Source organism: Pseudochaenichthys georgianus, unplaced genomic scaffold (assembly GCF_902827115.2).
Source record: "Pseudochaenichthys georgianus unplaced genomic scaffold, fPseGeo1.2 scaffold_404_arrow_ctg1, whole genome shotgun sequence".
Classification (NCBI taxonomy): domain Eukaryota; kingdom Metazoa; phylum Chordata; class Actinopteri; order Perciformes; family Channichthyidae; genus Pseudochaenichthys; species Pseudochaenichthys georgianus.
Window position 1 is genome coordinate 74,742 of NW_027262969.1, and position 22,466 is coordinate 97,207.

A 22,466-nucleotide genomic window follows, 5' to 3' on the forward strand; every position below is an offset into this window, starting at 1 on the left:
GCATAAAAAACAACATTTAAAAGCAGCGAGATAAAGATAAGATGAGACCTTATTTAATCTCGAAGGACAAACCATTTCATCAGGAAGCAAAGTGTCAAATGAACTGGTTCCAGTTTGTTAAATGTGAAGATTTTCTTTCTGTTATTGACTTTTAAATGTAAGATCTTTGGCTTCTGGACTTTCGTTAGACCTCACCTCGAATCTGGACTTTCCTGAAATGCTTATAGATTAAACAATCAATCAATAATAATGGTAATTGTTTTGAGCAGCCTTCAAATAATAATCTTAGGCAAGGCAAGGCAAGTTTATTTATATAGCACTTTTCAACACAAGGCAATTCAAAGTGCTTTACAAAAAACGAAAGACATTAAGAAAATGGCATTTAAAATCAGTCATTAAAAAGAAAAGCTAATAAAATAAACATTAAAAGAAAAAGTACATGGATAAAAGTTACAGTGCAGTTCAAGATATGAATAGTTCAATTAAAAGCAGCGACAAAAAGAAAGGTCTTCAGCCTGGATTTGAAAGTAGTCAGAGTTGCAGCGGACCTGCAGGTTTCTGGGAGTTTGTTCCAGATGTTTGGAGCATAATAACTGAACGCTGCTTCTCCATGTTTAGCTCTGACTCTGGGGACAGAAAGCTGACCAGTCCCTGAAGACCTGAGAGATCTAGATGCTTCATCATTTAGCAGAAGGTCAGAAATGTATTTTGGGCCTAAACCATTCAGTGCTTTATAAACCAGCAGCAGTATTTAGAAATCTATTCTTTGACACACAGGAAGCCAGTGTAAAGACTTCAGAACTGGAGTGATGTGATCCACTCTCTTAGTGTTAGTGAGGACTCGAGCAGCAGCGTTCTGAATCAGCTGCAGCTTCCTAATAGAGTTTTTAGTGAGACCTGTGAAGACACCATTGCAGTAGTCGAGTCTACTGAAGATAAAGGCATGGACAAGTTTTTCCAAATCCTGCTGTGACATTAGTCTTTTAATCCTAGATATGTTCTTTAGGTGATAGTAGGCTGATTTAGTAACTGTTTTAATGTGACTGTTGAAACTCAGGTCAGAGTCCATGACTACACCTAGATTTCTGGCTTTATCTGTTGTTTTGAACATGGCACACTGAAGCTCAGCGCTAACCTTTATACGTTCTGCCTTGGCTCCAAAAACCATTACCTCAGTTTTATCTTTGTTTAATTGGAGAAAGTTCTGACACATCCAGTCATTGATTTGTTCAATGCACTTACTCAGTGTTTGAATTGGAGCATAGTCTCCTGGTGAAATTGTTACGTAAATGTGTGTGTCATCTGCATAGCTATGGCAACTTATTTTGTTGTTTTTCATTATCTGAGCCAGTGGTAGCATGTAGATGTTAAAGAGAAGAGGCCCCAAGATGGAGCCTTGAGGAACCCCACATGTCATATTTGTCAACTCAGATGTGTATTTACCTATAGAAACAAAGTTGTCTGTCCTTTAGGTAGGATTTAAACCAATTTAGAACTGTTTCCGAAAGTCCCACCCAGTTTTCCAGTCGGTCTAGTAATATGTTGTAGTCAACAGTGTCAAACGCAGCACTGAGATCTAATAATACTAACACTGAAGTTCTGCCACTGTCTGTGTTTAAGTGGATGTCATTGAAGACCTTTACAAGAGCAGTCTCAGTGCTGTGGTTTGGACGAAAGCCTGACTGGAACACATCCAAACAGTTATTTAAATGCAAGTAATTACTCAACTGATACACCACATAACCCTGTTATCTGGCAGTGTTTGGGCCGTATCAGCTTCTTTCCTGCATGTAGCATTAAGAAAGAAATATACACGTATTGAAATTAAAGTGTGGGTTTCCTGGATTCCTGGACACAACAAATATGTGTTTTTCCTCCTATTACTTTGAATCCTGTCATGCATGTGTTTACAATTATTATTAATCATCCACATAATTGTCCACACTCTAACCGTGGAAGTCATTTGGCATCAGCTTAATGTCCAAAAAGAACAGATGATATAAACACAAGCTCGTCTTATTCCTGATATTAACGTCTGCTGTGTATATGTCACTTTGGATCACTTGATAATCCTCAGCAGCTGCGTTTCCTCCACAGAAACTCAGATAACAATTCAGCGGAGTGAATCCGCTTCAGGAAGTCTCCTGACTCGCAGCTCTGCAGACGTTCACTCAGACAAAGCCTTGATTTGTTTCTGCGTCTCCGGAGAGTTCCTCTGGGACCGGAGGCAGAGCACTTCCCGGTGAGAAAGTCCAGAGTGAGGTCTGCTTTACAAACTATGCAATACTGTGTCATGGATCCCAAACCTTAGACACTCAAGACATAAAGAGATATAGCAACATAGAAACACACACACAGCACTACATTGAAAAGTCTTCTTCCTCTGGGGGGATATTTACTGGAAAAAAAATTGCTCCGAAAACAAGTTAAACAATAATGAAATCAAGCTGTTTTCACTTGAACTAAGAACAAAGATCTGCCAATAGATCAAGTGATTAGCTTGGTGAGAGAACTTGAAATAAGACGGGATATTTAGAGAAATCACATCTTGTAATTAGCTGGAGAACTCGTTTTGAACTACATTTGACCAGAATCAGGACATGTTGTTACAAAATAAGCCGCAGATGCTCAAAGGTTTTCTGTTTTCTGATGTCAGTCGGTGATTTTCTAATAAATATGTAAACAAATATGTGTTTCATCTGAGATACGACTCAAAATACGATGTTTTGACTGAACAAGACGATGCATCGTCCAAAAACAAGACCTGATATCTCACTGCAGTTACTTCTGAAGTGATGATGTCTTATATCAGGTGGAGAGACACGTTCTAACTAGATGTCAGGCACATGTACTTGGCAAGAGTTTTTGTGGTGTGATTGAAGGAACTATTATATTGATGTAAAACAGTATAAGAGCCAGAATACTTACGCAAGTCCGCCAAGAGTCTGTCTAAAGAATAACAGAATCTCACAGGTTTGATACACTTCTTTTGGGTTAGGGTTAGGGTTAGGGTTAGGTTGGGGAAGAGCGCATGGCTCATAAAGCATCATAAAAGCTCCGTGAGGACAAGACCGTTTCAGACGAATGGTTAAAAGGTGCAGAGCGGATCCGGACCACGGAACGGCGGCAGAGTATGTTAAAAAGCAGATCTCCCCGTCCCAGAATTTAGCCAGGAGGTTTTTTGGGCTATAGATGTCGCTTTCAAGCAGACTCCCTTGTTTTATCTGCTTTCATTCCTAACTTCTTCCCAAATGGCATCCCATGCAGAAGGCGTCATGGATGAGGCGGCGTTTCACAGAGTTTGTGGCGTGATGGATATCCAGACGTATTTAAAAACGGAGAAATAAATGTAGCTGAGAGAGATTGAGAAGCTCAAGGCGCAATGCATCCTGGTACATGTAGTCACTGTTTGGATTCTTGCACCATTTAATGGACAGGTTAGCCAGCCAGAAATCTACTTTTAAAGTGAAAACTCAAGTCCTTCATTAACGCTTCCTGTTTATTTCACATTAAGACCTAATTCCTTCCACGATGGACTCTTTTATATGTATTTAATTAAACACAATGCTCACAGTATGTTGCATGTTAACATCCACACTGATTGGACACTCGCCTTGCTCTCCGTAAATGAAGAAATGATGTCGCAGGAAAACAACGTGGTAAAAGTCACGCTGTGTTTCGCATTATATCTCACGGCCTCTCGTGCTTTCATGTATCAGCTGGCGCACGCTGTTTGTTTTCCTCTTTGATTCCCCTTTCTTCTGATTCTCATTACGCTGCTCGGAGCTTTTGATCTGAGACACGACTGGGAAGGACACGCTTTGGACCTGCATCTGGCTCATCTGCCTTTTAACTGTCAGGAGGCTGTAATTATATCTTAATGCAGCTCAAATAAACTGTCATTAAAATGTTTTTGCATTGTCTCAAAGACAGCATGCTTTCTTTCCCCAAAAATATGTTTTGAGGAGAGCCAGGTGTCCTGATAAGCTCTCTGAGAGACGATCAGTTCACACACCCAACATGCCCCGCAGATGTAGAAACAAACACAACGAGCAGATGGGATTTAGAGCTGCTCTGACCGTAGAAATAAAACCAATCTGCCTCGTTATATTAAAATGATGTAACGACGGACACCGACGGGCATTTGCTTTACTTACACGTTGTGTAGACAGGTCCTGAACACCTGGAACTCTTTTATTATTTTGCCAGGAATTTTGTTTTTTGTTATAAGGGCTGGATTCCAAGTGATATCAGGGAAGACAATATTTAGTTTAGAGGCCTACAACTCAGAAGAAAGTCTGACTAAGTCCAGTCGACTTGGACTTTAACACCAATGACTCTCTACTTTAAAGAGTCCTCTCCTGCTGATGATCAGGTGTATATCAGTATGTAGTGTCTCTACTTTAAAGAGTCCTCTCCTGCTGATGTTCAGGTGTATATAAGTGTGTAGTGTCTCTACTTTAAAGAGTCCTCTCCTGCTGATGTTCAGGTGTATATCAGTGTGTAGTGTCTCTACTTTAAAGAGTCCTCTCCTGCTGATGTTCAGGTGTATATCAGTATGTAGTGTCTCTACTTTAAAGAGTCCTCTCCTGCTGATGTTCAGGTGTATATCAGTATGTAGTGTCTCTACTTTAAAGAGTCCTCTCCTGCTGATGTTCAGGTGTATATCAGTATGTAGTGTCTCAACTTTAAAGAGTCCTCTCCTGCTGATGTTCAGGTGTATATAAGTGTGTAGTGTCTCTACTTTAAAGAGTCCTCTCCTGCTGATGTTCAGGTGTATATCAGTGTGTAGTGTCTCTACTTTAAAGAGTCCTCTCCTGCTGATGTTCAGGTGTATATCAGTATGTAGTCTCTACTTTAAAGAGTCCTCTCCTGCTGATGTTCAGGTGTATATCAGTATGTAGTGTCTCTACTTTAAAGAGTCCTCTCCTGCTGATGTTCAGGTGTATATCAGTATGTAGTGTCTCTACTTTAAAGAGTCCTCTCCTGCTGATGTTCAGGTGTATATCAGTATGTAGTGTCTATACTTTAAAGAGTCCTCTCCTGCTGATGTTCAGGTGTATATCAGTATGTAGTGTCTCTACTTTAAAGAGTCCTCTCCTGCTGATGTTCAGGTGTATATCAGTATGTAGTGTCTCTACTGGGACAGTAGCCCAGTCTGCTCTGATTGGTTAAGTGGCCGTCTCTGTTGTGATTGGTCAACCGCTTAGAGATGTCCCGCCCCTTTAGCCTATCACATACAATGTGTTGGAGCGCTAGCCAATAGAAGCGCTAATAATAACCAGTGATATCCGTGAACACAGAGATTCTAGCCTCTGCAGACCATTTACATGCACACAAAGCTTTAGAACTACGGGAGAGGGACATGCATGAAAGGGCCTCGTGTACTGTGTGTTCATGTTGAGCATGGAAGAGTTTAGAGGTCACATGTCCGTGTTTTCTCACCATAGACGGCAGGTCACAGCATCTGTCCCTGCTGGTCCAGGCCAGGCTGCAGACGATGTCGAACATCTGGAGCTGGAACTGTGCAGAAAGAGGAACAAAGAGAACATGTAGCTGCTGTTGTTGTACATATGTGTGTGAGCCAGCCTCCTCTGAACATGTGTGTGTGCTCCAGCCTCCTCTGTACATGTGTGTGTGATCCACCCAGCACTGATCCCATAAGACGGATAGAAGTAGCGAGAAGCACAGGAAGCGTCTCATGTTGCAGCTTCACTGTACAGGTTCCCTCTGAACGTCCATTTACATTCAGTTCAACCCATGCTTAGGTTCGACATCCCTCCTAGCTTATTGCTGACGTTATGAAACGGTGATCTGGGTTTGTCATGTCACACTATATGCATAAAAGCTGCGTTTTGCCAACTTCTGTTTTATCTTTCTTTCTTTCTTTTCCCTGCAACTTACTTGCACCGTTAGTAGAACCATGCATTGAGAGTTCATATCTCCATTGCCAAAACTGTGTTTTGTGCATGGGACAATAAAGTCTTCGAATATCTTGAATCCTACATTTCAAAAAGGATAATATTATACTGGTCATGTGGCGAGAATGAATACGTCGAGTGTAAAAAAGACTTTTTCTCGTACAAATATAAGGTTGAAATCGGGTACAACATGTGGCTTAAATACTACGAACTTAAAGACACAGCTGTGGATGGAAATTAACCTGACTTTAGAGAATCATGAGAGAATAATAATGCATATTTTTAAGAAAAACTTGTTTGTTTTTCCTGATATGTCTGTGTTTTTATTCTGAGACAAACGAGCCTCGACAGTAACAATGAAACAACTAAACATATAGTTCAGAAGGATTTTTGATTAAAACGTGCGTAAACTTTATTTCATCGTTTTTTTGTGTGTTGATTGAGCAAGTTTTTGCTTGGTTAAAATCTGATCTTCCTCTTGTTGTTTTCTGGGGTTTTAGAAGTATTTGCAGACTTAAATACATAATCCTCCTCGGGGCATTAACACATCATTCTAATATTAAAATAACCAATATATAAATATAAGGATCATTTGATTACAATGAGTGTTTTTAGCTTTAATTCATTATTTCCCCTGATCCACATGCATATTTGTTTCTCGTGTTTTTGCCCAATTAAAGTCGTATTTTATTGTTCCACTCGGGTTGTTTAAGTATTTGCAGAGTGCAAAACATAATCCTCCTCGGGGTATTAACACATCGTTCAGAAACCAAAAACTCAATAAGTCGTCTTTACAAAGCCCTCTTAAATTCCCCGTTGACAGGAGTCCACTTACAGTTGCTGACTCTCCCTTGGAGCCGATGGATTTGGACATTTTCCCCAGAACCTGGTATCCATCGCTGGATGTGTTTCCTGCCTCCTTGATTTCCTTCTCCGCCACTTCTTGGCAGTCGATGTTGAGTTTGACGCCGGTGGACGAGACCAGGATATGGAGCTTTGGAGAAAACGAGAAAAGAGAGACATTTTAAAAAATGGGAGAGTAAATTGTATTGGCACGTCCTTTGATCTCTGACCAAGTCCTGGGTCTGGTTCTTATCCTGCTGGCCTGTGAATTATTAGGTTTCGCTGAAGCTCAGAGAGGACTTCTCCATCGTCTCCTCTGCAGATCTGTTTTTAAACACTGCTGGAATGTTAGAGGAAAACCAGCTACGTTCATTCAGAATAAAACATGATCTGTGTTTCAATAAACATACTTCTGTACTTACATGTGATTTATTGAAAGCATAAGAAGCGTCCTATAGCGAGTTATGGCGAAATGCACTTTGAGTACTTGGTTGTTAACTCAAAACGTTCAGAGTTTCAGCGTATCGACCACCTGCTACGTATCGGAGGCTACCCGACTAGCTGCCGTTACTCCGGTGCAAATAACACATATATATATATAAAAGTTATCCATGTGTTTTATACCCATATTTAATACGCGTACAAATGTACTAGTGTCATAAAGGAGCCTTAGTTTAATGTATAGGGTTACTAGAGCAGTCTTTACTGATTTGGTACCACAACAATAGCGTTGCTAGCTAATAAGCTAACAGCGACGATTGTGGTTGTTCTTTTGAAAAAAACACTGTACAAATAAAAGATATCCATATGTTGTATTCCCATAATTAATACACATACCACTAGTGTCACAAACAAGTCCCAGTTTAATGTATTAGGTTACTAGAGTAGTCTTTAATGATTCGGTACCACACACGATAACGTTGATATTAAGCTAGCTAGTTAGCTAAAAGCGTCGATTGCAGTTGCTCCGGTTAACAAAGCGCTATACAAATAGAAGTTAGAAATGTTCCATATTTAATTCACGTACCATAGTGCAAGTGTCATAAAGAAGTCCTAGTTAATTTGATTGGGCTAATACAGCAGTCTGTAGTGATTTGGTACCACAATTGATAGCGTTGCTAGCTACCTAGCTCACAGCAGCCATTGTGTGATTAGCAACGATGCTTCACTGTCTTAAATAAGCCACTGCACAAGTGTTAACAGGGTATGACATTGCAGTGATATAAGGATAGCATCTAAATTGAAACACAGCTATTTCTGCTTCCAAAAGAAGGAAATTAAATCCTCAAATGCTGGATAGTGCAGACATTCAGTCCAACAAACTCCTACTTGTTGCTTTGAGCTATAAATACAATACAATCTCAAATAAAGGTCTTGATCTTTTCGTTGTTGTATGCTCTTATGTTCGATGCCAAATGCCCTTAAAAATTGCTTCTAGCATTGCTTTTCTTTTCAGCATTTTAAAGAGGTGACTTCACAGCATACCAGGCAGGGATGACCGCACCTAGTCTTTCAAAAGGTCAGCATCGCTGCGGGATGCAAGCGTCCCCACATACCAGCAGCTCTATGTAAACATTTCCAGCCTCTATTGAATAAACCATTCGCTCATCATTTCTGAAATCCTGCTCAACGACCTCTCAAAGACTCCTCAAGAAAATGTGGAAAAGCCCCATAAATATGTGGAGGATAACTCCCCCGCAATTCCTTCCTCTTCGTCTAATTTGAAGGCACGATCTTTACAGTAAAAATAACTGAGACGGCAGTGGATGAATCTGTGTTGTACACACACAATGCCACCGTTGATCCTGACTCAGATCTCCCTCGCCACATCTCCTCATGATGTCATTTTGCGGTAACAACTTTTCCTCCGAGTCCAGCTGCAAGGAGGAAAAACGCTGATTTACAAAACCACTTTAATATAACACGGTATTTAGTTTGACACAGGTTTGTTTTCCCGCTCCTGCCATTACACAGAGTTGTTTTAGCCGACCCATTATTATCTAAAATGCTAGGCTTATGAACATGAAGTATTTGAATAGGTTTTCTACCTCAGAGACGTGATGTTAATCTGCCACAATGCAGATTTAAGTGGACTGGAAGTTAGTTTGGCACATTTTTACTACTGAATGTATAGTAATGAATCCCTAATAGTAGTGATGTAATACTCGAGACTGGTCTTGGTCTCGAGAGCACTTCTTAAAGTCTTGGTCTTGGTCTTAACTCAGTCTCGACTACTTAAAGTCTTGGTCTTGGTCTTAACTTGGTCTCGACTTCTTAAAGTCTTGGTCTTGTTCTTAACTCAGTCTCGACTACTTAAAGTCCTGGTATTGTTCTTAACTTGGTCTCGACTACTTAAAGTCTTGGTCTTGGTCTTAACTCAGTCTCGACTACTTAAAGTCTTGGTATTGTTCTTAACTCAGTCTCGACTACTTAAAGTCTTGGTCTTGGTCTTAACTCAGTCTCGACTACTTAAAGTCTTGGTCTTGGTCTTAACTCAGTCTCGACTACTTAAAGTCTTGGTATTGTTCTTAACTCAGTCTCGACTACTTAAAGTCTTGGTCTTGGTCTTAACTCAGTCTCGACTACTTAAAGTCTTGGTATTGTTCTTAACTTGGTCTCGACTACTTAAAGTCTTGGTCTTGGTCTTAACTCAGTCTCGACTACTTAAAGTCTTGGTCTTGGTCTTAACTCAGTCTCGACTACTTAAAGTCTTGGTATTGTTCTTAACTTGGTCTCGACTACTTAAAGTCTTGGTCTTGGTCTTAACTCAGTCTCGACTACTTAAAGTCTTGGTCTTGGTCTTAACTCAGTCTCGACTACTTAAAGTCTTGGTCTTGGTCTTAACTCAGTCTCGACTACTTAAAGTCTTGGTATTGTTCTTAACTTGGTCTCGACTACTTAAAGTCTTGGTCTTGGTCTTAACTCAGTCTCGACTACTTAAAGTCTTGGTCTTGGTCTTAACTCAGTCTCGACTACTTAAAGTCTTGGTATTGTTCTTAACTTGGTCTCGACTTCTTAAAGTCTTGGTATTGTTCTTATCTTGGTCTCGACTTCTTAAAGTCTTGGTCTTGGTCTTAACTCAGTCTCAACTACTTAAAGTCTTGGTCTTGGTCTTAACTCAGTCTCGACTACTTAAAGTCTTGGTATTGTTCTTAACTTGGACTCGACTACTTAAAGTCTTGGTATTGTTCTTATCTTGGTCTCAACTTCTTAAAGTCTTGGTCTTGTTCTTAACTCAGTCTCGACTTCTTAAAGTCTTGGTCTTCTTCTTGTTCTTAACTTGGTCTCGACTACTTAAAGTCTTGGTCTTGTTCTTAACTTGGTCTCGACTACTTAAAGTCTTGGTGTTGTTCTTGACTCGGTCTCGACTACTTAAAGTCTTGGTCTTGACTTGGTCTCCACCTCTTAAAGTCTTGATTTGATCTTGGTAAACTCCGGTCTTGGTCATGACTTGGTCTTGGTTAAGGTGGTCTTAGACTGCAACACTACCTAATAGGTGTGAAACCTTCTATCTGCCATCAGGAGTTATCTATGGTGGGCGTTTAGGAAGAAATACGAAGCAATTATAGATTCAAACGGGTCAAAGAAAGCACAGTTTATAGATGTTTTCTGTCTATATTAGATATTGTGACGGGGATGATCTAAAGTGACATTTTTCTGCATATGAGTTTCCAATAACAACTTCATTCTGAATCTGCCAATATTAAATGTGGCTCAGTGCCACGCCAACAAGCTGTTTCACCCACATCCTTTATTTCCATCGGACTGGACAACCTAGAGATTTAGAGGAAACTTTGACACATTTTTCCTGTAAAACATAAACCGACTAATTTCTCTCTCTTCTCCGTCTCTTGGGGATATTATCAGTTATTACTGGCATCCGACCGGCGAAGAAAACAGAACTTCATTTGTTTCTCCAGCTCTTTATTTGGCTTCCAGCTTTTCTGGATTTTCTATTTGAGCCTGAATACATTCGACATTACTGCACCGCCCTGCTGCCAAATATGATCCACTTGTTAATTAATGTGCCGCTGAACATAATCCCTATCCAATGCAATACTTCCTCCTGTTCGTTTGATAAAGACTCAGCGGATGTTTTTAGGAAATAACTGAACTTTTAGATTGGAGAAGAGGAAGACTTTTGAGTGACTCTTAAGTTTGCTCTTTTTTACGTCGACATATCCTTTAGAAAATGTATTTTCCAAATGCTCTACCTGACAGGCTTTCCCATCCTTACATTTACAAAACAATTCTTCAGACTAGTTTGAGTTATTATCGCCTCAAGGAACAGAACAATTGAGCTTGACCTCCACTAAGTTGTTCTGCCACCTCTGACCTCCCTGTCCAGGCTGATGACAGAAGAATTTCACCCTCAGGGATCGGCTCCACTTTCTCTTCCTCTCCAAACATCGTTGGTGGAAGCAACACGTCATTTTTGAGGGGCTGACAGACGCTGCAAATTAGTTTTTAGACGAGGTCGAGCATCAATCCACCATGAGCTTTATTTACCTGTTCCAATTCTGTCTAAAAAGTGCACATTCCTGGTGATATATAATGACATAACTAGGTCAACGTAACAGACTTTCTTTATGAACTTGATGCTCTTGTGTTAAAGATAATTCACCCAAACTCCCTCCCTACATGTCATGGTGTCCTACACTCCAAAAAACAAGAGTTGTGATGTTGCAATCGGACTATACTATAACTATGTGCTTATAAATTAAATGTGTATATTTTTACATCTCAAAAAAAAATTGTTTTTACTTTCCTATTGATGTATTTATTTACGCATTCATATATAAATATTGCTCTATTTGTATTGCTTAAAAACTTTAAAATGCGTGTATGCCCCGCCCACTTTACAAAAAGCTTGGAAACCCTCCCGGGTTCTTTTGCTCAGTGACGTTTCCACAGGGTGTCCGAGGGAGAGACGTTGCAGCGGACTGGATTCAAAAGCTTCCTGGAGCATCAGCTGCCGCCACAGAGCAGAAGGCAACATCTGCATCATGGCCGTGTTCCTGCTCGCATCTCACATCTCACCCTGCACAGATGCATGCTGGGAGGTCAAACCACAGCAGCGTTTCCCTGGTGGTGTCAGAGGAAAGACTCCCCCTTCCTGACTGTGGGAGGCTTGTCTGACTCTCCCTCCTTCTGGCTCCTCGTCCTCTGATGCAATTGTTTAACAGCAGCAGAAGTGACACAATATTTTCCAGGCGAGCGTCCCAAAAAAGACTGCATTTTAACACTTTCCCCCCCGCCATCCTCTGAAGTAAGACTTATAGATGCTTGTGAAACGTCCTCGAAAATGTGCCAAGAAAAGGCATAACTGAAAACACATTTGTTTTACGAAGCTTCAACAAAGAATATCACCTTTTAATCTGTTTATTTATTAACCATTGTTGAGGGTCGTCTGCTGAGAGATACCTTGTTATCTTTACCTTCTTGGAATCAGATGCACGATGCACGCCGGCTGCATGAGTGTGAACAATTGGCTGTGTGTGCGTTTTAGACAGACTGCTGTGTTCCGAGCGTCTTGTTGAACACAGACTGAAGCGGATGCAGATTCTCTCTCGTTTTACGGCTGCTGCAACACAGCACTGACGTTGGCTCTGTGTTGCAGGCTGTCATGAAGTCATGCTGCCTTTTGGCTCAGCAGGAAACCCCAGGAGGTTTCTGGAGACCAGCATCACGCGGCACACAAAGCGCTTGGATTCTCAACATAGGAATACAACCTTCACTGATATACTGTGTCTGCCTTCTAAGACAACAGTAAAATCCCATTTCAACACCAGAGTTTGTCTCCGAGCCTGTTTTCACTTCTTTCTGAAGCGTCTTTCCCACTGACTGAGGAGAGAAAGCACTCTTTGCAGGTCTCCCAAAACATACATCAAGAAACGACTCCGCTGCTCGGCTTTCAACAGAAACTACATCTGTCCGCCTCTTATATCAGCAATACTCCATCACATCATTCAGGAAATTCTCAAGTACATTTCAAAAGGTTGCTAAAACATTATTTAAGTATTACAAAGTAAATTTGAACTGTGCCTGTGGCTATGTATGCATATATTATTATGTACACTTATTTGTATTTACTTTTGTTTGGCCTTAGGGTGGCGACAATTGGATGAGCATTTTAGTTTCACTTCATTTCACTGTAAATAGCATGAAATTATGAGCTGTTTTGTTTTCTTTTAATTTTGTTGTATGTTTATGTATGTTTTGAGTATGTGAGGACCCCAGGAACAATAGCCAATGCTCATGCTAGTGCTAATGGGGATCCTAATAAAGACAGACAGACATCATCTCAATATCATATCTCGATGTCACCGTACGCAAAAGGAGGCTTTTTAATATCCCAGAGTTCCTCCCAAATGTGGTCACCAAGAAAAACTAACATAACTGAAAACATATTTCTTTACGAAGCTTTAACAAACGATTTCCCCTTTGAATGGTTATTTATTTTATTTTGTATCATTATTTAATTTATTGAATGTCCTCTCCCCATTATTTATTTTTTCTATAATTGTATTTATTATTATTTGTCTTGTTTCTGAGCGTTATCTGTTGTTTGGTATTCGTTCTATTGACCTCCACGATGCACACCTGCTGCATGAGTTTTAACACTTTACTAGAATTACATATTATTTGATTCCATGTTCATGTTGCGTGCCAAACTGAGCACTTTGAGCTGCATCCAGTGCATGAGAAATGCTCTACAGATAAAGCTTTAGTATACATATTATTATAACAGCCTCTCCCTGCCCTTCACTCCCTGCAGAGCAACATCTGGAATCTCAGGCATCTGGAATATCTGAGTGACCTCGGGACGTCCGGACGGAGCGAAGCCAGCGCTTCCATTCATGTGCGGAGCTCATGCCTCGGAGTAAAAGAAACAGTTCAACCATCAGAGACGTTTCAGCTCAGAGTTGAAACTCACAGCGACTCTGAGTGAGTGGGTAAATCCACAGCAGATAGAAGACCTGAGGGTGTTCGACGCTAGAGAAGTGCAAACCGTAACCAACGACTACTGTAGCGTCCGGTTTGAGTAAAACACCCAGGGGGTCATTTCTGTCATTTTGTACCATTGTTTTCTCCCTACATTCAACCTGTTACATTCAATACAATAATGATAAATACAAACATATAAAAGATAAACAATCACATTTAATTAATAATTAAAAAAAAAAAATACATAAAATAAATAATAATTAAAAAAGTGAAATAATTTTTTAATTTTTATTAATATATAATAAATATTTAAAAAAAATATTAAAATAAATTACAAAAAAGTCCCTACAAATATAAACAATAATTCTTAAAGAAAATTGAAGAAACAGAAAAAGATAGAAACAACAGAAAGGTTGGATCTCAACTCACAGGAAGGAAGGGAGTCGTTCTGCACGTCACAGGTGAACACTTGAACACTTGAACACTTGAACACTCGTGATGGTTTCTTTACCTTGTGGAAGCTTCCGTGGAAGATCCTCTTCACCGGCTCGCTGTCGAAGGTGACTCTCTGGATCTCCCCGTTCACATCCTTGTTGTAGAAGGACACCGTCTGACTGGAGGCTGCACACACACAGAGACACACACACACACACACACACACACACACACACACACACACACACACACACACACACACACACACACACACACACACACACACACACACACACACACACACACACACACACACACACACACACACACACACACACACACACACACACACACACACACACACACACACACACTCACGTTAAACACTCTTTCTGTTTGTCAACACACAGTTTGTGTCCATGACATCCAATGATGCCATGATCCAATATCTTACTCTTGTAAAGTGAGGACACTTGATTTCTGCACACTTGAATGTGTGTGAGGTGGAAGAAAGCGCAATGCTGGAAATAGTGAGGAAAGCTCCGGCACACTGCAGAGATATTTAAAAACACTATTAGGCTCGTCTGCCCTTCAGGTATGTACTTTGTCTGATGTGGTTTTTAGGACACGGTTTAAGAACAACATCTAACTTTAAGTCACTACACTTCCCGTAATGTAACTCAAAAGTATATTTTCTCCGCATGCGTAGACTTCGGTAAAATGTAGAGGCTCCAAGCCAACGTTGAGATATCCCTGAAGAAACCCTGTGAGGTCACCAGGTGGTTTTCTGCTCTAAAGTCCACATTGTTGAATCGCGGCCATGTCATTGGTCCAGTGACAACGACAGGAAACGGGAGGAAGGGGTTACCTCGAGCGAACTCTAACGAACTCTAACAAACTCTAACGAACCCTAACTCTCCGCCAGAAAGCGCTTGCTTCCTAAAGTCAAACTCTGTCTGCACGCATGCAGAGGACCAGCACCCTGTGTGGTCCAGAACCAGGATCACGTCTGGAGGATTTCCACTGACACAGCTGCTGACAGACTGAAACCCAGCTGAGGACTCCAGACTCCCACACACACACCCACACACACACACACACACACACACACACACACACACACACACACACACACACACACACACACACACACACACACACACACACACACACACACACACACACACACACACACACACACACACACACACACACACACACACACACACACACACACACACACACACACACACACACACACACACACACACACACACACACACACACACACACACACTGAGGCCCAGCTGCCACACTTCTCTTCATGCCAGCACACACACATCGAGCACAGAGGAGGGTATTTACGGTGGATGGTGACTCCGGTCTCCGGCTTGTGGTCGCTGCTCGACACCTGCCAGACATCGAAGTCCTCGGAGGGCGAGTCGGGGAGGAGGCGGAGCATCATGATGATGGTGAAGGAGGGGGGGAGGCCGTCAGGGTGGATCTCTCTGAGAGGGGGCAAAGACAAGAGCTGTCGATTATAAAATATCTATCATCAAGAAGAGTGAGAGAGATAAGACTGGACAGGAGAGAGAGAGAGAGAGAGAGAGAGAGATAAGACTGGACAGGAGAGAGAGAGAGAGAGAGAGAGATAAGACTGGACAGGAGAGAGAGAGAGAGAGAGAGAGAGAGAGAGAGAGATAAGACTGGACATGAGAGAGAGAGAGAGAGATAAGACTGGACATGAGAGAGAGAGAGAGAGAGACAGAGAGAGAGAGGGGGATAGAGAGAAGTGAGAGAGCTCTATCTAGAGGCTAAGTCGATGTATATATCTATTATCGATCTCTCTCTTTCTCTCTCTCTCTCTCCTCTCTCGCTCCTCCTCTCTTTCCTCTCTCTCTTCTCTCTCTCTCTCTCTCCTCTCTCTTCTCTCTCCTCCCTCTCTGCTCTCTTCTCTCTCTCTCTCTTCTCTCTCTCCTGCTCTCTCTCTCTCTCTCTTCTCTTCAGAGAGAGGCTATTTGGCTGATATTGCCATTGCGGTACATAATGTTCTCATTCCTGAATACACGTCAACCATGCGTCTGTTGCGCTGCAGCCGCGTGTTGGAGCAGCCGGACGCTGCAGCCGCTGCACGAGACAAGTACCTTTGAACTGGAATATGCTACGGTACTTTTAGATAGACTAACACAGGCTAATAGGAACCCCAAAATGAGCAAGTGTCTTATTTGAAAGACGACTTTAATGAAGTGTGCTTCCTCCACCGGCTCTTCCTCCGTTCCTTCAGAGCGGATGGTTCTCATCCGTCTGAAGCCGCTTCGAGCTCAGAGTCAGACCGGGTGAACCAGCAGGACCGAGACGTTCCTCCACACGTGGAACCTGGCAGTCAGTCTGTGGGGGGTAGCACTCAGTGGCACTGTTTAAAGAGTGACTGCAGCACTGTTTAAAGAGGCTGCAGCACCGTTTAAAGAGTGACTGCAGGACTGTTTAAAGAGAGGCTGCAGGACTGTTTAAAGAGAGGCTTCAGCACTGTTTAAAGAGGCTGCAGCACTGTTTAAAGAGGCTGCAGCACTGTTTAAAGAGGCTGCAGCACTGTTTAAAGAGGCTGCAGCACCGTTTAAAGAGTGACTGCAGGACTGTTTAAAGAGAGGCTGCAGGACTGTTTAAAGAGAGGCTTCAGCACTGTTTAAAGAGGCTGCAGCACTGTTTAAAGAGGCTGCAGCACTGTTTAAAGAGGCTGCAGCACTGTTTAAAGAGAGGCTGCAGGACTGTTTAAAGACAAGCTGCAGGACTGTTTAAAGAGAGGCTGCAGCTATGTTTAAAGAGTCCCTGAAGCACTTTTTAAAAGAGGCTGCAGCACTGTTTAAAGACAGGCTGCAGCACTGTTTAAAGAGAGGCTGCAGGACTGTTTAAAGAGGCTGCAGCACTGTTTAAAGAGATGCTGCAGGACTGTTAAAGAGTTCCTGCAGCACTGTTTAAAGAGTCACTGCAGGACTGTTAAAGAGACGCTGCAGCACTGTTTAAAGAGTCACTGCAGCACTTTTTAAAGAGGTTGCAGCACTGTTTAAAGAGTCACTGCAACACTGTTTAAAGAGTCACTGCAACACTGTTTAAAGACAGGCTGCAGCACTGTTTAAAGAGACGCTGCGGGACTGTTTAAAGTTAAGCTGACGCACTGTTTAAAGAGTCACTGTAGGACTGTTTAAAGAGACGCTGCAGCACTATTGAAAGAGACGCTACAGCACTCTTTAAAGACAGGCTGCAGCACTCTTTAAAGACAGGCTGCAGCACTATTTAAAGACCCACATGTTCAACATTTATCCAATAACTGGTATCAAACGTATGAATCGTGTCCCGACTCGTCACTAACTTACAAAGCAAGGTGCAAACTAGCAAATATAAAGTGATGCCAGCAGCGCCATAACACATGACGCTGATTCTGAACACGTCTCCTCTTGGCTTTTGAGTTTGAGTCACAGATCACTATGAGGTCGTCTCAGCTTCTCCAGCCTCGGTCTCAAGACGGTGAATGAAGCCTGGTCTGTGCAGGAAGAACATCGATCACCTAGCTATCGCAGGGATGGATCTTAAGTCTCAGTACACTGGAGTCTCCTGTGAGAATTAGCATGTCCTTTTGTTTCCTGCTCCTCTGTATACATGACATTGCTCTCTCTGTGTAACTCGGTCACCATCTACTGGAGCAGGACCTCTGGCCTTTCAGCTGGACACACATTGACGCTAACTCTTTATTAAACAACACAACTTTGGTTTAAAGGTGGGGTAGGTACGTTTGAGAAACCGGCTCGAGATTGCTAGAATTTGAAAATACACAACCGGAGAAAATCTGCCACTTCCTCACAGAGCCCCTCCCCCAACACACACGAATGACCATGACCAATGAGGGCATGAGATAAGTGTGTGCCCCGATGGAAGGCTGACAGGCAGGTAGGCCATCCGGCTAAACGGATTGGATGTACTTTTTACAGTATCACGGCTTCCACAGATGACATTTTTTTATATATTTTTTGTCAAAGCACTTCAGATATTCATTGCTATCGGGATGTTAAGAGCATTCCATGGAATATAACAACAAGTGTATCTCGAGCCGGTTTCTGAAACTTACCTACCCCACCTTTAAGCTTGTATATGTGTTCTTTTCTGAACAGAAGGTGATGAAGTGAGGGATGTCCACCACACTAAGCAGCAGATAGATAGACTCACGTGGTTTGCTGGTGCAGGAAAGCGTTCGTGTGCAGCCTGTAGGCCGCGTAGCTGTTGAAGGACCCCGGCTCCATGGACACACCGGGAACTGAACCGTACATCTTCTCCGTCAGGTTGAACGCCTCCAGCATCCTGAAGCCTGGCACACAACAACGAGAGAAGTCAGAGGACATCAGGACATCAGGTCTTCTGCTTTGATGAATGTCCCGGATCCAGGAAACATCCCCTCGCCTGTGGCTGCCAGAGAACTCTCGGCTTCTGAGTTTATTTGCATTTTTTAACCAGATGTCCCCGTTTACTCTCCCTCATGCATTCAAATCTAATCCAATATACGCCATGTGTGCACTCACCAGGTGAAGTGAATCCGTTCAGGTAAATCAGGGGACACGCTGTGGAACAACAAAAGCCAGAAGTTCAGACACTTTAAGAACTGTTTCCAGGGTGTTTCGTGAGAGTAGACGTTGTGGAAACTCACATGACGTTGCAGTTTCACAGATGAAGGTAATCAGGTTTTCCCTGATGGAGTCGAAGGCATCGAAGTCGTCCACCACGAAGACGTGTCTGTCGCTCGGTTTGCTGCCGATCTCCTGCAGCTCCACGAAGTCCACGTCCGCAACACCGATGGCGAACACACTGTAACCTGCGGAGAGGAAGAGGAAGAGGAAGAGGAAGAGTATCAGGAATAACAGAGTGGTTTGCACGTTAAGACGGTGGACGAATACTGGATCCTCTCAGCTGTTCAGAGAGGCAAAAGTACATCCTGTGCTCAAGTAGAAGTACTGACTAAACTTCTTTACTCAAGTAAAAGTAAAGAGGCTTTGAAGTGTACTTCAGTAAAAAGTACCCATAACTAGCAGCTGCTTTAAAGAGTACCTGAAATAGAAAGTACAGATATTTGGGTTCAAAGTGTAAGAAGTAGAAAGTACAGGTATTTGTGTTCAACATGTGAGAAGTAGAAAGTACAGGTATTTGGGTTCAACATGTAAGAAGTAGAAAGTACAGGTATTTGAGTTCAACATGTGAGAAGTAGAAAGTACAGGTATTTGAGTTCAACATGTAAGAGGTAGAAAGTACAGGTATTTGAGTTCAACATGTGAGAAGTAGAAAGTACAGGTATTTGAGTTCAACATGTAGGAAGTAGAAAGTACAGGTATTTGTGTTCAACATGTAAGAAGTAGAAAGTACAGGTATTTGAGTTCAACATGTAAGAAGTAGAAAGTACAGGTATTTGAGTTCAACATGTAGGAAGTAGAAAGTACAGGTATTTGTGTTCAACATGTAAGAAGTAGAAAGTACAGGTATTTGTGTTCAACATGTAAGAAGTAGAAAGTACAGGTATTTGAGTTCAACATGTAAGAAGTAGAAAGTACAGGTATTTGAGTTCAACATGTAAGAAGTAGAAAGTACAGGTATTTGAGTTCAACATGTGAGAAGTAGAAAGTACAGGTATTTGTGTTCAAAGTGTAAGAAGTAGAAAGTACAGGTATTTGTGTTCAAAGTGTAAGAAGTAGAAAGTACAGGTATTTGTGTTCAAAGTGTAAGAAGTAGAAAGTTCAGGTATTTGAGTTCAACATGTAAGAAGTAGAAAGTACAGGTATTTGGGTTCAACATGTGAGAAGTAGAAAGTACAGGTATTTGGGTTCAACATGTAAGAAGTAGAAAGTACAGGTATTTGAGTTCAACATGTAAGAAGTAGAAAGTACAGGTATTTGAGTTCAAAGTGTAAGAAGTAGAAAGTACAGGTATTTGTGTTCAAAGTGTGAGAAGTAGAAAGTACAGGTATTTGAGTTCAACATGTGAGAAGTAGAAAGTACAGGTATTTGTGTTCAACATGTAAGAAGTAGAAAGTACAGGTATTTGTGTTCAACATGTAAGAAGTAGAAAGTACAGGTATTTGGGTTCAACATGTAAGAAGTAGAAAGTACAGGTATTTGGGTTCAACATGTAAGAAGTAGAAAGTACAGGTATTTGTGTTCAAAGTGTAAGAAGTAGAAAGTTCAGGTATTTGAGTTCAACATGTAAGAAGTAGAAAGTACAGATATTTGAGTTCAACATGTGAGAAGTAGAAAGTACAGGTATTTGAGTTCAACATGTAAGAAGTAGAAAGTACAGGTATTTGTGTTCAACATGTGAGAAGTAGAAAGTACAGGTATTTGTGTTCAACATGTAAGAAGTAGAAAGTACAGGTATTTGTGTTCAAAGTGTAAGAAGTAGAAAGTACAGGTATTTGTGTTCAACATGTAAGAAGTAGAAAGTACAGGTATTTGTGTTCAAAGTGTAAGAAGTAGAAAGTACAGGTATTTGTGTTCAACATGTAAGAAGTCAAAGTAAAAAGTAATCAGAAAAATAACTGGTGGAGTAAAGTACTGATACCAGAAACATGTACTTAAGTACAGTAACTAAGTATTTGTACTCCACTACTTCCCATCGCTCAGTTGTTTACCTGCGTGCTGCAGCTTGGCGGCGCTCTTCTTCACTTCGTCCTGAGAGCGTCCGTCAGTGATGGTCACCACCACTTTCGGGACGTTCCTCCTCATCCCGTTCTCCATGGAGAAGGCTTTCTCATAGGTGTGTTTCAGAGCCATGCCTGTTGAAGGAACAGAGGAAAACTGAGTCAGGTGTTTGTTTCTGATCTCAGGTGTGTGAGCGCACTATTTCTATTTTATTTGTATTTACTTGCACATCTCCAAACATTCTCTTGCACTATTGTATCTGTTTTATTTGTTTTATGTCCTATATATATGGTGCGCTGTTGGAGGAGCCTGTGACTTCAGTTTTTCATTGATATGTCCACACTGTAGTTTCTGTACATATGATGATAAAGCCTTGAATCTTGAAACCTGTCTTGGTGTTTCCTCCTTGGTAGTGGATCTGATTAATAGCCGACATGGCGATGCCTTTGTCTCTGTAAGCGTTCAGCCTGAACTCCGTCTTCGCCGCGTCGCTGTACTGCACGAAGGACACCTGAGAGGAGGAGTCACAGGAAGTCAGGACACATACAGTCAGATATACACAAGTGGAGTCATTAAGAACTACAAGTCCCACGTTAAGACAGGACAGTGGAAAGAGGACCCCATTAGCATTTTTGTCATTTGGACTTCCCGTATTGTATATTTATTATCTTTTTAATCTGAACACTTATTGCTCATCTGTCCGTCCTGTGAGAGGGATCCTTTTCTGTTACTCTCCACGAAGTTTACAGCTTTTTTCCCCGTTAATTGTGTGGTTTCTTTGTTTCTTTTTTTAATAATGAGCTCGATAAATAACATTTGATTTGATCTGTCTTGCTTTTCGAAGAACTACAAGTCCCACGTTAGGAAAGGAAAGTTGAAGTAGACGTCCAAAAGAAAGAACTACAAGTCCCACGTTAAGAAAGGACAGTTGAAGTAGACGTCTAAAAGAAAGAACTACAAGTCCCACGTTAAGAAAGGACAGTTGAAGTAGACGTCTAAAAGAAAGAACTACAAGTCCCACGTTAAGAAAGGACAGTTGAAGTAGACGTCCAAAAGAAAGAACTGCAAGTCCCACATTAAGAAAGGACAGTTGAAGTAGACATCCAAAAGAAAGAACTACAAGCCCCAAGTTAAGAAAGGACAGTTGAAGTAGACGTCCAAAAGAAAGAACTACAAGTCCCACGTTAAGAAAGGACAGTTGAAGTAGACGTCCAAAAGAAAGAACTACAAGTCCCACGTTTAGAAAGGACAGTTGAAGTAGACGTCCAAAAGAAAGAACTGCAAGTCCCACGTTAAGAAAGGACAGTTGAAGTAGACGTCCAAAAGAAAGAACTACAAGTACCACGTTAAGACAGGGCAGTTCAAGTAGACGTCCAAAAGAAAGAACTACAAGTCCCACGTTTAGAAAGGACAGTTTATGTAGACGTCTAAAAGAAAGAACTACAAGTACCACGTTAAGAAAGGACAGTTGAAGTAGACGTCCAAACGAAAGAACTACAAGTCCCACTTTAGGAAAGGACAGTTGAAGTAGACGTCCAAAAGAAAGAACTACAAGTCCCACTTTAGGAAAGGACAGTTGAAGTAGACGTCCAAAAGAAAGAACTGCAAGTCCCACTTTAGGAAAGGACAGTTGAAGTAGACGTCCAAA

General features: G+C 41.6%; 1 protein-coding gene across 5 annotated transcripts in view; it reads right to left on the reverse strand.

The window, feature by feature from the left end:
* Positions 1–22,466, reverse strand: part of col12a1b (collagen, type XII, alpha 1b) — a 171,418-nt gene that overhangs the window by 23,243 nt on the left and 125,709 nt on the right. For all 5 annotated transcript variants that reach the window (XM_034078265.2, XM_071202387.1, XM_034078264.2 and 2 more), the window contains 9 exons: positions 21,206–21,329; positions 20,809–20,952; positions 18,841–19,005; positions 18,716–18,754; positions 18,366–18,504; positions 15,513–15,655; positions 14,224–14,333; positions 6,757–6,915; positions 5,446–5,523 (listed from right to left, as the gene is read on the reverse strand). In XM_034078265.2, coding sequence (XP_033934156.1) covers positions 5,446–5,523; positions 6,757–6,915; positions 14,224–14,333; positions 15,513–15,655; positions 18,366–18,504; positions 18,716–18,754; positions 18,841–19,005; positions 20,809–20,952; positions 21,206–21,329 — 1,101 coding nt within the window. The remainder of the gene's footprint in view (positions 1–5,445; positions 5,524–6,756; positions 6,916–14,223; positions 14,334–15,512; positions 15,656–18,365; positions 18,505–18,715; positions 18,755–18,840; positions 19,006–20,808; positions 20,953–21,205; positions 21,330–22,466) is intronic.